The sequence below is a fragment of the Octopus bimaculoides genome, chromosome 9, assembly GCF_001194135.2.
Source record: "Octopus bimaculoides isolate UCB-OBI-ISO-001 chromosome 9, ASM119413v2, whole genome shotgun sequence".
NCBI lineage: Eukaryota > Metazoa > Mollusca > Cephalopoda > Octopoda > Octopodidae > Octopus > Octopus bimaculoides.
The window spans coordinates 40,781,673-40,797,198 of NC_068989.1; the positions used below are offsets into that span (position 1 = coordinate 40,781,673).

Consider the following 15,526-nt stretch of genomic DNA (forward strand, 5'->3'; position numbering starts at 1 on the left):
AGAGAGAGAGAGAGAGAGAGAGAGAGAGAGAGAGAGAGAGAAGAAATGGAGCAATATTTAACGATGAAAAGTGGTCACTGGTGTTTAAAAGTCATTGTCTAATTGTATTTGGGAACATTTACAGCTATTTCTGTTTATCAAATCAGAGTAAATTTACATTTACCTCGTTACGTTTAATAAACATCTTCAGAATGATTAGAGGGGGAAAAACGCAAAGAAAACGACAAAGAAAAAAGTTCGTTAAATCTTCCGGCTTACCTCTAACTTATATCTTGCTTATATATATATATACATATACATATACCACTGCAACTATGATTGTCGTATTTTTTTAATCATTTATTGTGATGAACAGGCACTTTGCTCTTGATAAAAATGCATACATCACATGAACAGGGATTAATCTTCTCTCTTCGTTCCTTTGCACTATATGGGCTCAGCTCGCTTCCTCTCATCATCTGACACCAACTCCACACAGATTCCGACACACCTCCCATATTCAACTTCCCCTCCACCAACACACCTGCATACCATCCACTTCGGTACGCTCACCACATACACAACACTATACATACACCCATACACACTGTTCAACTCATTACTCACTTCACAGAGCATTATACACACGCCTGAAAACACCTTCCCACTCCACACACACTAACAGGAAACGCTTCTCAGCACACATACCATTATACGGGCAGACCCACACACTGTTTAACTCAGTACACACACCACACATCATCATGCACACTCACAAACCCACACAAGCACGTAATACTTGAAAACCAATGATATATATATATATATATATATATATATATATATATATATACACACACACACACACAAACGCAGCGCTCATAGTCACTTAACTTTCGCTCAGAAACATACATTATACACATGCACACTATTTGGTCACAGACACACACACGTGCTCACACCACCGGAACAAGCGGGAATCAACTGCTACACCCAACACACGCACACACGTTAGCCTCACATCTATACACATGACCATACGCACACTCACAATATACACACCTCCATACACCCGCGCACAATATACACACCTCCATACACCCGCGCACACTCACTCGCCTACACATACAAACTCACACTCTCGCCATCATACACACACACATACATACTCACACACACCATTCTCACATACACACACGCGCTTGCGCACCATAGTTCTTTGTGGGTCACCGTTATCGTTATTATTATTATTATTATTATTATTATTATTATTATTTCCTTTTAAGTCAACCTCTTTTTCCGGTCATCTTGTCATGTTGGACCGTTGAACCCGGCGCATTTTTTCCCTCGCCATTTTTTCATTTGCTCTCAGTTTTTTTTTTTTCCTTTTTCTTATTAGTCTTTTCTGTCGAAGAGCGTAGGCTCGAAAAGTAAAAGACTTACATTTTTCCCGAGCTTTGAACTAATACACTTGCTTGATATTTCGACACCTGTCTTCGTCTTTTGTTTTCTGTAAATTTGAACGATAGATAGATAGATAGATAGATAGATAGGTAGGTAGGTAGGTAGGTAGGTAGGTAGGTAGGTCTTTCTTTCTCATCAGAATATTAAAGGGCCTGGAATCATAGATGATCAGGAACAACATGACAACGGATGCACAGGTGATGTTAATATGACATAGTGAACCAATAAATGTTAAATACACCTATAGTAAGGAAAATATCTCCAATAGAGAGGGAAGACAAGAATTTAAACTAGAATTCCATAAAAATATCATGCAACGGAAAACAGAACCTTACCAGTCCTGAGAGATTTCTGATAACTCAGAAGACATGTAGACATCTATTGACTAAGCTTTGAGAAGCGTAACCAAGAGAGATAATACATAGGGATTCTTGAATATATGAAAACCAATTAAGTGGGTGCTTATATGCTTATTCACAGAGTGATTTGAGCTTGAGTTGCTGTGTTCCCTATTTCATGTGTTTAAAGTTAACTGCTTATCACCTAACAAGAAATTTTACTTCGGAACACGAACAGCCACTCTGAGTTTTCTAAACTTTATGTGTTTATACTTCTTTATTAGAGATTTATAAGTCTTAATGAAATAATCCTGTAAAATATTAATTTATCCAACTCATAACATTTTACTCCCGTATGAAAACTTAATAAAAGAGAAATTTCAATTTGGGACAGTCATTTGAATTTGAAACTTTCGATTCCCTATTAAAATTCAAATTCGTTTCATTCTCCAAATTCCAAAATCTGACACACTAGTATATGTAATGCATTATCATAATTTATCAAGCATAGCAACAGTGCCCAACAGCACTTTTTGCAAAGCAGACATCTAACATATATTTTGAACTGTATTCTCACAGTTATTTAAAAAAATGTCTTGAAACATAAAACTAACTGAGGTACTAAAGAAGTCGAACCCTTGTGAGATTAAGTATTATTTTCGTTTGTTCACATTAAGTAACTAGCTTTAATACACCGAATGGACAGATCAATTAAACCGCTTTCTTTTAACTATACGATTTGTTCATAAAATATAATTATTCTCTGAACGCTGCCTAATGCATAAGTATAAACGTAAAGATTATCTAAATAAATTTAAATGTCACAGATGTTGATAACAGGTAGCATGCAACACCTTTTAGAAGTTACATTCCACGAGTCTAATCTGCTGAAAATTTATATGATTCTGACTTTATCTGTGTGAATGGTTTCCATAAAAAATAGCCAAGATCTTTGAAATATTTAGTTTCATTTTTCTACGAAACTTAACTTCGATTTACTTCTTTCAGTGTCGATAAAATGTGTTGCCGTAATATACAATTGTCTTATAAGATAAGGCCCTGCTTTACACACACACACACATACAAATACACTCACGTCCTATGGTATTATTGTTGCTGCGATGTATTGTGGACATATTATGTATTCCACTCCGTAAGCGGATGCTATACTGGTATAACATGCAACTCTAGACTCAGAAGAACGGTAACATTGACGAAAGTTACGTTGGTTTGTAGACTAAAATAGAACCAAAGAGAATGACGCTTGATGTTCTTAACCCACCACTTTACCTAAATATTTCATATCAGTAGCAATAGTGTGTGACCAATCAGGTTTCATGGGATGGCTTAATTTTGATATGGAGCACTTCTCTACATATTCTAAGAAACCAAATTACCTATAATACAGTATAGTGTATCTAAACGCAAGTGATATCAGCACGGTGAGATTTTGATACGGTTTCCTATTCTCGGATGATACCATTTCAATGTTCTAATGATTGATTTAAACGTCATATTATTTATCGCATTACATTACGGTTGCAGCCGATTGTATATTATATTTGTATTTATGTGCACACTCGATGCACGCACACATACGCACATACATACGTACATACATACATACATACATGCACACATGCATACATCCATGCATACATACTGAAGAGAGAGAGTTAAGTTTTTGGCAACTAATGGAGGTTATGTGCCTCCACCTTAAAACCTTCTGTTTCATCTCTATTTCGTATGTGGATGTTGGTGAATGGAAGCCTGGCGTGTATGTATATCATGGAGAATCACCTTGCCACTCACGCCTCTAGCCAACCTCTTTCTAGTCAATTTAGCATGCAATGGACGTGTAATTGAGACACGTTTGTTCTTTTCAATCTCTCGTTTTGTCTCTTACTTTTTCCGTAGAAGGACGTATCTATTACCTCGTCTTCATGTCTTTATATATTTTTGTACCACACACACACACACACACACACACACACACACACATCTATCTATCTATCTCTATATATATATATCTATCTATCTATATATATATATATATCTATATCTATCTATATATATATATATATATCTATATCTATCTATATATATATATATATATCTATATCTATCTATATATATATATATATATCTATATCTATCTATATATATATATATCTATATCTATATCTATATATATATATATATATATATGTATGTATGTATATATATAAAAGAGGCAGAAAGAGATGTCACATTCTTTTCATGTCTTTTGTTTGTGTGATCAAAAACTAAACTTTGATTTTCATTCTGTTGTATTCCGTATTTTATTTTATCTCCAATTTCCTTCTGCAGGTTTCATTCAGTCTCTTACCATATATCCAGTCATTCTTAAATCCAATTATATATGGATTTATGTCGAAAAACTTTCGACGAAGCATACGTGCAGCATGTCGAAACTATGTCTGCAGAAACAGAGAAAGGCAAATTTGTATGGGGCACCGGATTCATCTTTCTGATTACGAAATGGAATCACGAAGCACGAACGGAACTCTTACTACAAAAATGTCTTTGCGAACTATCGAAAGTGTCTCATCGGACGATAACTAGAAAATCTTCTTCTTGTTGTATTGATATTATCATTGTTGTTATCATTATTATTATTATTATTAGTTGTTGTTGTTGTTATTGATCAGGATGATGATGAAGCTATTGATGTCGTTATGAGCAATATTATTATTGTTGTTATAATTATCTTCCGTTGGAATGTCTTTAATTCACGACATATTTTATGATTTGGCCAAAGTATGAAAGTCAGAACTCACCGTTACACTCTACCCATTTCACTTGGAGCACTTGTGCACAGTGACAATTTGATATCGCTTCATTTCACTTATATCATTAAAAAATCGTAAACAATGTTCTCACTATTTTCTATGTCCCTTCGCCCGAAATAATTATTATTAATAATAAATCATTAATTATTATTGATATGTAAATAAGATTGATGGATTGGTACAACCGTTACATCATTGACCATATTGTTATTTAATAAAAACTATTTTACGTTCTGAGTTCAAATCCAGCCGAATCGACTTTGCCTTTCGTTGTTCCGATGTCTGTAAATTAGTACCAGTTCGGTACTGAAATCGAGATAATCGATTGTTCCTCCACTCACCCATTTTCTTGCTTTACACCCATGTCGGGTATCTTTATTGATGTTGATATAATTATTGTTTATCTGTTTATGATAGCACAATTTTTTCAGTATCGGAGAGCGTCCGTGTAAAGGCCGTATTTAGTTACGCTCGTTTATTTAAATAGCTCATATCCCATCAACGCCTGCTTCCTTTTTCATACGTCAGTGATCGATTAAATATGTACAAACCCAATACATATATTGATTTTATTGGACATAGCTTCCACCCCCACAAAGTTGTGTCCTTGTGTTTATATGTGAGGTCAGCATTAAAGTTACCACAACAGTTAATCTTAAATCCAGTAACGTGCTGCGTAGAAAGGCTGCTACCGAAATCTGTTACCTACGACGTTATTCCTGTTCACTAACTGTAATATTAAATAATAATAACAAGAGCACTCAGAGAGCCCAAACCCCCGCCAAGGCAACACCAACGTCCTCTCAACGATTAGCCAGAGATGATTTTTAAAATGAGAATATCTGAAATAAACTCGACTGCTCTCACAAACGAGAACACTAAAAGTGAACCCGACCGCTCTCAAAAATTAAGTAAAAGACAGGCAAAATAATCCAAAATCCTCGTCTAGTATCGGATCGATGCCAAAACGTAATCAGTTTGTGCCAGTCACGAGGCTAAACATCCCTGAAAGTTTCATCCGAATCCTTCCAGCGTTTCTTGAGATATCTTGTCCACGCATAAACAAACAAACACGACTGAAACAATACCTCTACCTTTGCTAAGGCTGAGGTAATAATGGTGAAAATAATAATAATGAATTGTTGATTACATATCACTTCAAATTATGTGATGGTGTGCCAAATTAAAAATCATTAATATTCATATCAAATTTGGTGGTTCTGCAGAATCTCTTGTGTACAGGACAAAACATCTTACGGGAATCGATATAAATCTACTCTAACGCTCACCCAAATTTCTGACATCGTATTTATGTAATATGCGGGTTAAATCACTTTACATGGCTCATATTTTCCAAGTGAATTAAATTAACAAAAGCTGTTGTTTTTGATTTTTTTTTTTGGGGGGGGGCTGTTCATCCGTTCCAGCCTTTCGAATGTTGTGGTGTTTATTTTATTTTCCACTACTGTCAATCCCCAGTCGAAAAGCAAATGAGGAGCCACGACTTGTTTCATTTGACCTATTAGACATTGCTAACAAATTTCCCTCAATTCACACCCTACCGTCTTAAACAGGGAAAGAAAATTACGTTTTAAATCATGTAAAAACAATGGGTTAGCCTTTGTTCAAAGTTTTACCTCGATCAGGCTTGAACTAAGGGTAAACAATAAAGAAAAACTGCACAGTGTAAAGTTTAGCAATAAGGACACTAAATCTAGAGATATCCAGGGTCGATAAATCAAAGTATCAGTCAAGTATTGGGGTCGGAGGTCTGAACTAACCCCTTGCCCTTAAAATTACTGCTTTTGTTTCTAAAGTAGAAATTTTAAAGTGATGAGCTGGCAGAATGGTTAAAGCCCGGGAAAGAATTGCTTTGCTGAATTTCTTCCGGATGTTTATTATTGTATTTAATAATTCTTCTTCTTTCTGGTCATCTCCTTCCTCTAAATTTCTCTCCCTTTATCATCTGTCAAAGGGAACAAAATAAGTATTATCATTAATAAAGAAGATTTGTCAAATGAAGACAGCCGGCTGCTTTTAAGAATGTGGAAGACACTTCTGAGTTTTCTCCTGTTTGCAAGAAGGAACAATAATAATAATAATACTTACAAATTTTGCCACAAGGGCAGCCATTTTGCGGGAAGGGAACTATTCGATTACATTGACCCCAGTGTTTCACTAGAACTTAATTTATCGACCCTGAAGGATGAAAGGCAAAATCTACCTCGACGGAATTTGAAATCAGTACGTAGTGACGGGCGATGTACCGCTAAGCATTTCGCCCTGTGTGCTAACGATTCTGCCAACTCGCCGCCTTATAGGAACAATAATAATTATGATAACGCCTTCTAAAAAAGGCACGAAGCCTGAAATTTGGTGGTGGGATGGTAAGTGGATTTCACAGACCCCAGTGTTTCATGCATACTTAATTTATCGACCCCGAAAGGATGAAAAGCAAAGCCTGACTTGGCGGAATTTGAATTCAATAATAGTAATAATAATAATAATTGATACTGTTTAGAATCCTTTCGGAAAAACCTTCATTGCAATTTCATAAAAACAGAGAATCAGGTAACTATTAATTTCAGTTCAAATTTCCTGTCATCATTTCTGGATCGATAAAAAAAAAAGATACCAGTTAATTAATGATGTCAGCGTTATCAACTTACTTTTCCCGTCAAATTGCCGGTTTTGTGCATAAATCAGAAACAAATGTTTCTTATTTTTGCAACACCTTATTTCCTGATTTCAAATACTGTTGAAATCCCTTTGCCCTTCATTCCTTTGGGAGTTGGTGAAATAAAGTACTAGTCAAGTACTGAGCAGGCGCAATGGCCCAGTGGTTAGGGCAGCGGACTCGTTGTCATAGGATCGCGGTTTCGATTCCCAGGTCGGGCGTTGTGAGTGTTTATTGAGCGAAAACACCTAAAAGCTCCACAAGGCTCCGGCAGGGGATGGTGGCGAACCCTGCAGTACTCTTTCACCACAACTTTCTCTCACTCTTACTTCCTGTTTCTGTTGTGCCTGTAATTCAAAGGGTCAGCCTTGTCACACTGTGTCACGCTGAATATCCCCGAGAACTACGTTAAGGGTACACGAGTCAGTGGAGTGCTCAGCTACGTGCACGTTAATTTCACGAGCAGGCTGTTCCGTTGATCGGATCAACTGGAACCCTCGACGTCGTAAGCGACAGAGTGCCAACAACAAGTACTGAATCGATATAATTGACTAAAGACAGCGAGATGGCATTAGTTCTGGCATTTTATATCCAGAGTACACATTCAACCACGGTCAACTTTGCTTTTCAATTTTCCCTCCGGAATTGATAAAATAAAATACCAATGAAATATTGGGGTCAATGTAATCCCCTATCCCGCTCAGTTTGTGCCAACATTTTAAAGAATTAGAATTATTATTATTATTAAGGCAGCGACATGGAATAATCGTTATCACGCAGGGCAAAATACTTCGCAGTATTTTCGTCTTTACGTTCTAAGTTCAAATCCCACCGAAGTTGACTTTGCTTTTTATCCTTTCGGGGTTGATAAAATGAGTACGAGTGGTGCACTGCGGACGACGTAATCGACTATCCCCTCCCCCAAATTCCAGGCCTCGTGCCTATAGGACAAAGGAATTTTATTATTATTATTATTATTATTATTATCATTATTAAACGAAGAAGTCGAAAGAAAAAGATGAACAAAGAATATAAGATTTTTTTCGATTTTATTGATAGATTTCAGATGATTAAATTATTTTTCTTTCAATTAAATGTGTAGTTACTATTCAGACGAAACTTTACTTCATGTTATGAAAGGGAGCATTACTCAACAAAATGTTTTCCTTTTCGATCACTTTGTTTTGGGGATTTTTTTTTCAATAAAAATCTAGAATACACGCATCGATTGCGAACGAGTGCAGCTTCGTACTGACATGGGTACCCCTTTGGCTCTTTCCTGACCCAGGTGGAACATTTTCAGCATGACAGCTAGAAAGAGCGAGGTATGCAGCCCAACCCCGTCTGTTCTCATTACAGCCAACGAGACTGTAGCAACGTGACATAAAAAGCAATTTTTTTTCCAGTAGTGAGCAATGAACCCGTCTTCAATTATTCTTCGTTCTTCTTCCTTTACTATACTTAGCAATTCATTGTTGTAAAACCTCGTTGGTTTTCTATCTTCATTAAAACTGTCTCGCATACAAATTTGATTGACACCAGAAAACCTCCGTTATAGCTTACCAGAAGGTTTTTTTTTAATTTTATTTTGTCTATGTTTATTCATTTACTTATTTATTTATTGATAGATGTCATTCATCTTGTTTCAGAAGTTAGGTAAATTCACTACGACAGAATCCATTGCTAGTTATAGCCATTAATTTCACTTATTAATATATTTTAGAACAGCATGCTCGTCTCATCTCCCACTTCGTTGCATCAATAAAGCAACTGATCAGTCGAAAGCTACTTCAGAGCACGAAATATAAAGCAGTTGTGTGCGTGTGTATATATATATATATATATATATATATATATATATATATATATATCATACTGTTCCTTTCTAATCTTATTACATTGATTCGTGTATGTATTTATATAATTCGTGTATGAACGTATTTTGTATATGTATATTTTTAAAAATTTCTATACTTTTGTCAATGTTTATATTGCTTCCAATATATTTGTACAATCTGTAATAAAAGAAAGCAAAATAAGAAATGAGAATATTTGACAATTTGGTTTTCATGTATCGACTACAACTTGTAGCATATCATATGCACTGCATTATACATACATATTGACTGAGATCATGGGATTGCACCTAGAAAGTTACCCTCGCAGGCATAAGTCCGAGCAAGGTTGTTTATGGAAGACCAGCAGTTTCTCATGCATACCAGCCTCCCCTCTCCACGCCACCAGTGTTATCCAAGGGAAAGGCAAAGGCCTATACAGCTCGGCACCTGTGACGTCGCAACTCATTTCTACAGCTGAGTGAACTGGACAGTGATAATTATTTGGTAAAACAACAAATATGCATTTAAATCTGATATATAACTTTATATAATTAGTGGTAAAGGGTAAAGACTTTTGCTCATAAATAACCATGGGTTTACACCTAGAAAGTTGCCCTCCGAGGCACAAGTCCCGGCAAGGTTGTTTATAGAAGACTACCAGTCGCCCACACATACCAGTCTCCCCTCTCTATGACACCGATGTTATCCAAGAGAAACGTAAAGTTGATAGAGCTTGACACCAGCAACATCGCAACTCATTTCTACAACTGAGTGAATTAGAGCAACATGAAATAAAGTATCTTGCTCAAGAGCACATTACACAACTCGGTATGAGAATCGAACTCACTACTTCATTAGTTGTTAGAGATCGATGCTCTGACCACTGAGCCATGCGCCTTCATGCATGCATGCATGCATGCATTCATACATACATACATACATACATACATTATTTTATTGAAATTGAAAAAATTACAAACACGCCGTTTCACGTAATCGATCATCAGACAAACGTGAACGTTTGAAACAATACAATGATTTATAAATGGTGTAGTGATAATTATTTGGTAAATCATTAGTGAATGATGAATAAACTGGATAACACGAATCATATTGTACAGAGCAATAGTTATATTTATATCAAAGGGAAATTTTCAAACCAGAGCTGTTTTAGGATTTAAGGACCTTAGAAATGTAAATCAGAACAAACAATTATGTCAACTCCGTTCTGTGATTCGATACTTTGGGACTTCGTTTTGATAAAGACATTTTTGATGTTGGTGTTATCGTATTCTGTTTTGTCTTGTTTTTACTTTTGTAATGACATACTCATCCATTTTGCTACGAATTTCTATCGGTCTGCTCGGTTGAAATACACTTCCACTGTCTCAAAGGTAATCTGTATATCTGAAAATGAAATGCCTAGAAGCCCCTAAATAAGAACCGCAACTTTTTACGTGACTAACGTTGAAAAAAGTCCTTTTCGAACACAACCTAACAAGCTGCACCAGCTACGTTGACATATCTATTTTAACAGACACAAACGAGCAGGCTGACACGTTTGAAGACTTTGAGTCGCTTTTGAATTAATCATGCATGTCTCGTAACTTTGAAGTTTCATTGAAGTGATTGCTTAATTTTTAGAATGATATTGCAGGTTGTGTGAGGCCAGACTTGGCCGGTTTAAACATAAAACAGGTGACATATTTGGGTTAAATATGGCCGGTTTAAATACTAAACAGTTTTAATTTTCCATCCTTTGCGCAAGATTTCAATACGGAAATTTTCTCTGTAAATAAATGTTAGTTAACTATGACCACATTAATACTTTCCCAGGTAGATTCATAGAACGATAAAAGATCAGATTCATCCACACTGATACAGCAGATGCTGCACCCATGCAGAATAGACAAGTATCACATACAATATAGTACTGGAACTACATGTACTCTGGGTAAAAAAGGTGGATGAATAATACATCAAAGGTTCTCGTTATGCCGAACACTGGCAATAATCACAAATACCACAAGCTCATATCTCGGAGTTACATTTACGTATTTTTTGCAAGGTTCCTGAAGTCAAATCGTGTATTGAAAAAAGATATTGTTACGTTTGGAGATATTTTTGTCAATTAAACACATATACTATATAATTGTCTTTCACCTCACATTTATTAATATTTTTATTTTAGTGTCTTTTCGCCAGATTTTTCGTCACACATCCTGTGACCTCTTCAGTGACTCACTATCCCACGTTCTGTTTAATCCATTCTCATATGAGATGGAGAGTCACTGAAGAGGTCACAGGATGTGCGATAAAAGATTTCAGACGATGGGTACAAAAACAAAAATAATAATAATAAAGCTGAAGTGAAGGCCAAGTATATAGTGCATGTGGTTAATTGGCAAAAATAGAACCATCCCCAAATATAACAACATATTTAGTGTGTTTTACAATAACACCACTACATCAAACCTCACTATTAACACGAAATCACAATCTAACAAATCGCAGGATGTACTTCAGATTACGAACGTAATATGCAAATTTCAAAGTAATCTTCAGTTTGCTATACCAGACAAAACACAATACAAAACTTTCTTGTCGGTCGACCAAGCATTTAAAATAATATGTCATTATAACTCATGTTATTGTTGTTGGCACTCCGTCGCTTACGACGTCGAGGGTTCCAGTTGATCCGATCAACGGAACAGCCTGCTCGTGAAATTAACATGCAAGTGGCTGAGTACTCCACAGACACGTGCACCCTTAACGTAGTTCTCGGGGATATTCAGCGTGACACAGTGTGACAAGGCTGGCCCTTTGAAATACAGGTACAACAGAAACAGGAAGTAAGAGTGAGAGAAAGTTGTGGTGGAAGAGTACAGCAGTGTTCGCCACCATCCCCTGCCGGAGCCTCGGGGAGCTTTAGGTGTTTTCGCTCAATAAACATTCACAATGCCCGGTCTGGGAATCGAAACTGCGAGTCCACTGCCCTAACTACTGGGCCATTGCGCCTCCACCATTATAACTCATAATTATACAGTAATATACACGGAATAAAATTGCATACAAAGACATTAGTTAACTGTAATACAACTTTATGCAGAATTCCCCAAGTATTACAGGAATATAGACGGAATCGTGCGTTTGTAAGTATGTATATTTGTTTTCCTTTTAGAATTTAATCCAGTTGCAAACGATATGGTTTCACTTCGCTATTTGATCAAAAGATTTCCAAAGATTAGAGAATTAGTGAAAAAAAATTAATGTATACAAATACATGTGAATGTATGTACATACTTGCTCCCATGTAATGTGAGTACATGTGAGTTTAACGTATGAGTATGTGAATGCTTTATATTTCTGTCTTTGCGCAGCATACAGATATAAGATTATGTCTAAATGTTCCTTCTTGGAAACTAAGATAGAGAACCGTAAGAATGACTCTCTTTAAGAACGACTTTCATTGAACCATTAATCGGTTGGATTTGGGCGGTGCCAATCTTTGTTCTGTCTTCGAAAACACCCAGCATTTCCATGATTTTATGTCAATATTTTATTACAAAGCCGTACGCCCTAATAATAATTGGCGCAAATGGGAATACATACCTGGTATACAAAAAATGTGAGTCTTGTAATAATTCATGTCCTTTTTTTTTTCTTTTTGATAATTTTAGACAAAAGGTCCACATCTGATAGAGAGCTGACCCCTTCAAAAGCGCATGACGTTTCACACGTGTTTATGCATCTATCTCACAGAACTATATCAGGTCTGCTGCATTTGCACTTGTTGACCTGTATTATAATATCCCATTTGTATTGCTTGTTTTAAAAGGTGTGAAGATATTCTTAAACCAGTGTTCCTTTGGAATGCCGTTACGAAACTCCTTCAGATATTATAATAAATAAAACTGTGTAACGTTTTTTTTCTTTTGTCTTTGGTCAGTAAGTGCTATTACTTATTTGCTTCTATCTAGAAATCAAAGTAACGTACTATTATTCCCTTCAGACTTCGCTTTCGTGACCTCAACTTCAATGTTTTGAAACTGACCTATTATCCATTACATTTCAAATTCACCATTGAATTGCTGAAGTAGACACCGTTATTGAAAATATTCTACTCAATACCACAGCTTTGCTAGTCAGTTGCTTGACCTTACCGACTTGAGCATGTCCCTTAGTGGTTGACAATATGTGCATCTCTGATGTTGAGCAGGAGCAGTGGTGGAGCATCATAGCCATGTGCTGAGAGGAATTCCTTGGGGTTTGAATAAATATAACAAAACCGAAATTTGAAGAAAATATTAGCCGGTTTTCATAATTTCTAAGAGTAAGGAAACAGGAAATAACAGTTGCTACTCAAGGATAAAAACTGTGTTACACAGTGTAATTTCGGTAACAATGTTGACTGTTATGAAAATGCAATACCTTGCAGATACTTCTATCCAACTAACGATGATGATGATTGTATGGCATAGCTCTTCCTACACTGGTAGAGAACAGTCAATTTTTTTGTATAACATGGTGGATAAGTAGCATCCTTATCTCGTTTATTGGTGAGGTATTTGGCTTTAATTTCTGCTCTCTTGAGTAGCAAAGTCTTCTAGTCTTCAATGAAATGTAGTGTATATTACAAGGTTAGGAGGGGACTATTCTTCTTCACAATGCTGTTTCTATCTTCAGACTTATCTTTTCCTCGTTTCAGTCATTAGACTGCGGTCATGCTTGGGCACCACCTTCAAAAAGACGCACACACATACACACTCTAACATACACGCATGCACACACACACACACACACACACACACACACACACACACACACATATATATATATATATATATATATGCGACGGGCTTCCTTTAGTTTCCGTTAACCAAATTCACCCACTAGGCTTTGGTCGGCCTGAGACTTTAATAAAAGACACTTGCACAATGTGTCATGCAGTGGAACTGAACCCAGAACCATGCTGTTGAGAAGTAATCATCTTACCTCACAATCATGCCTGCGCCTGTATACTTGGGGGAGATATATTCCAGTGCATAACTTTTCTTTATGATCACTATTACCCCGAGAAGTATCAGTTCAAATAGGTCCCCTTAGTTACCTTTTGTTCACATGGAACGACTGTAGAGTACCTATTCTAAAATTCTTCACCTACTCATGTTATTTTCACCGCTCACATGTTCAATAGACGCTGTGTAAGTGATACAATATTGTACTCAAAGAATGTTTAGGCTTACCATATTTCTCTACTTTCTCCCTCCCGTTTTATATATATTCTATCAGTTAACATGCAAGTTACCAGTAGTTGTTAGTATTTTCATAACCTGGATGTTCAAGTTGCGATTGTTTCCCATGTGTCTAGTCAAGCATCACAAACTTTTGTGTTAGCACAAGTACTGCAAATTAATAACAAGATATGATTTTATGGAATGCACAGAACACTGACTTCCGCAATATCAGAATCCTGTTTCAAAAATCACTGTCTTGTCTGGGGAATAATCTTCGACTGACTACCAAATATAACGCTTATCCTAACCAAAGTTCATTTCTATGCACTATGAGAATGTTGTCACCGTTTCTAAGCAGCTTTTACTGTCGGGGATATCACCTAACAACAGATTTGGCATTTCCTCACCAGCGAATGAGAAATAGATAACTAACAAGACTAACAACAGAACAGATCTTATACCCTCTTGGTATATTTTCGTCGATATCATAATTCTTTCTATGACTGTTGCTTCAGTTCTATGTGATACTTGTGTAGGGCTTGAGGTCAGTTTTTTTAAGCCTTTGCAAGTGTAACGATATTACGATCATCAACGGTAGGGTGACATGCTGTTACTAGAATTGGGATCCAGCTTCGTCTCTTGAAGGGCAACTTTGCAAACGAAAAGTTGTTTGGCACGTCGGCTTATTCTCTTCTTTTCTTCTGCCTGCACAACAAAATTTTCGTTTCAATCAAAAAAAAAACGTAGCCAGTCGGAGATAGCTGGAAAGAAGATTTCAAGTACAGAAGCATAACCCTTTCAGTGGAATTTAGATAACATCAACTGGATAAAAGTATATGTATGCATTAGCACGCGTATACTTGCGTGTACAATCATGCACATGTTTGCATATTTGTCGTTGTAGATATGTATGCTTTTATTTATGTATTTGTACCTAGATGTATGTTTGTCTCTCTATACGTATAGACATGTGTATATCACAGGTTACAATGTCAATTGCTATCACGCGATTGATTTTCTATTTACATGAGAAAAGACATTTATGTAAATGTAATAGTAGACAGTCCGCTGTGCTAAAAAGTCATTTACATTTAACAGCTCATTAATAAAAAACGGTAGTACTCACAACTGAATCAATTTCCCTCGCCATTATATATATATA

General features: G+C 36.2%; 1 protein-coding gene across 1 annotated transcript in view; it reads left to right on the forward strand.

Moving 5' to 3' along the window:
- LOC106872657 (QRFP-like peptide receptor) overlaps positions 1 to 9,239 on the forward strand; it is a 199,243-nt gene extending 190,004 nt beyond the window's left edge. Inside the window, exon 7 of the mRNA XM_052970648.1 lies at positions 4,131 to 9,239. Coding sequence (XP_052826608.1) covers positions 4,131 to 4,385 — 255 coding nt within the window. The 3' untranslated portion in view covers positions 4,386 to 9,239. The remainder of the gene's footprint in view (positions 1 to 4,130) is intronic.
- The last annotated feature ends 6,287 nt before the right edge of the window (positions 9,240 to 15,526 follow it).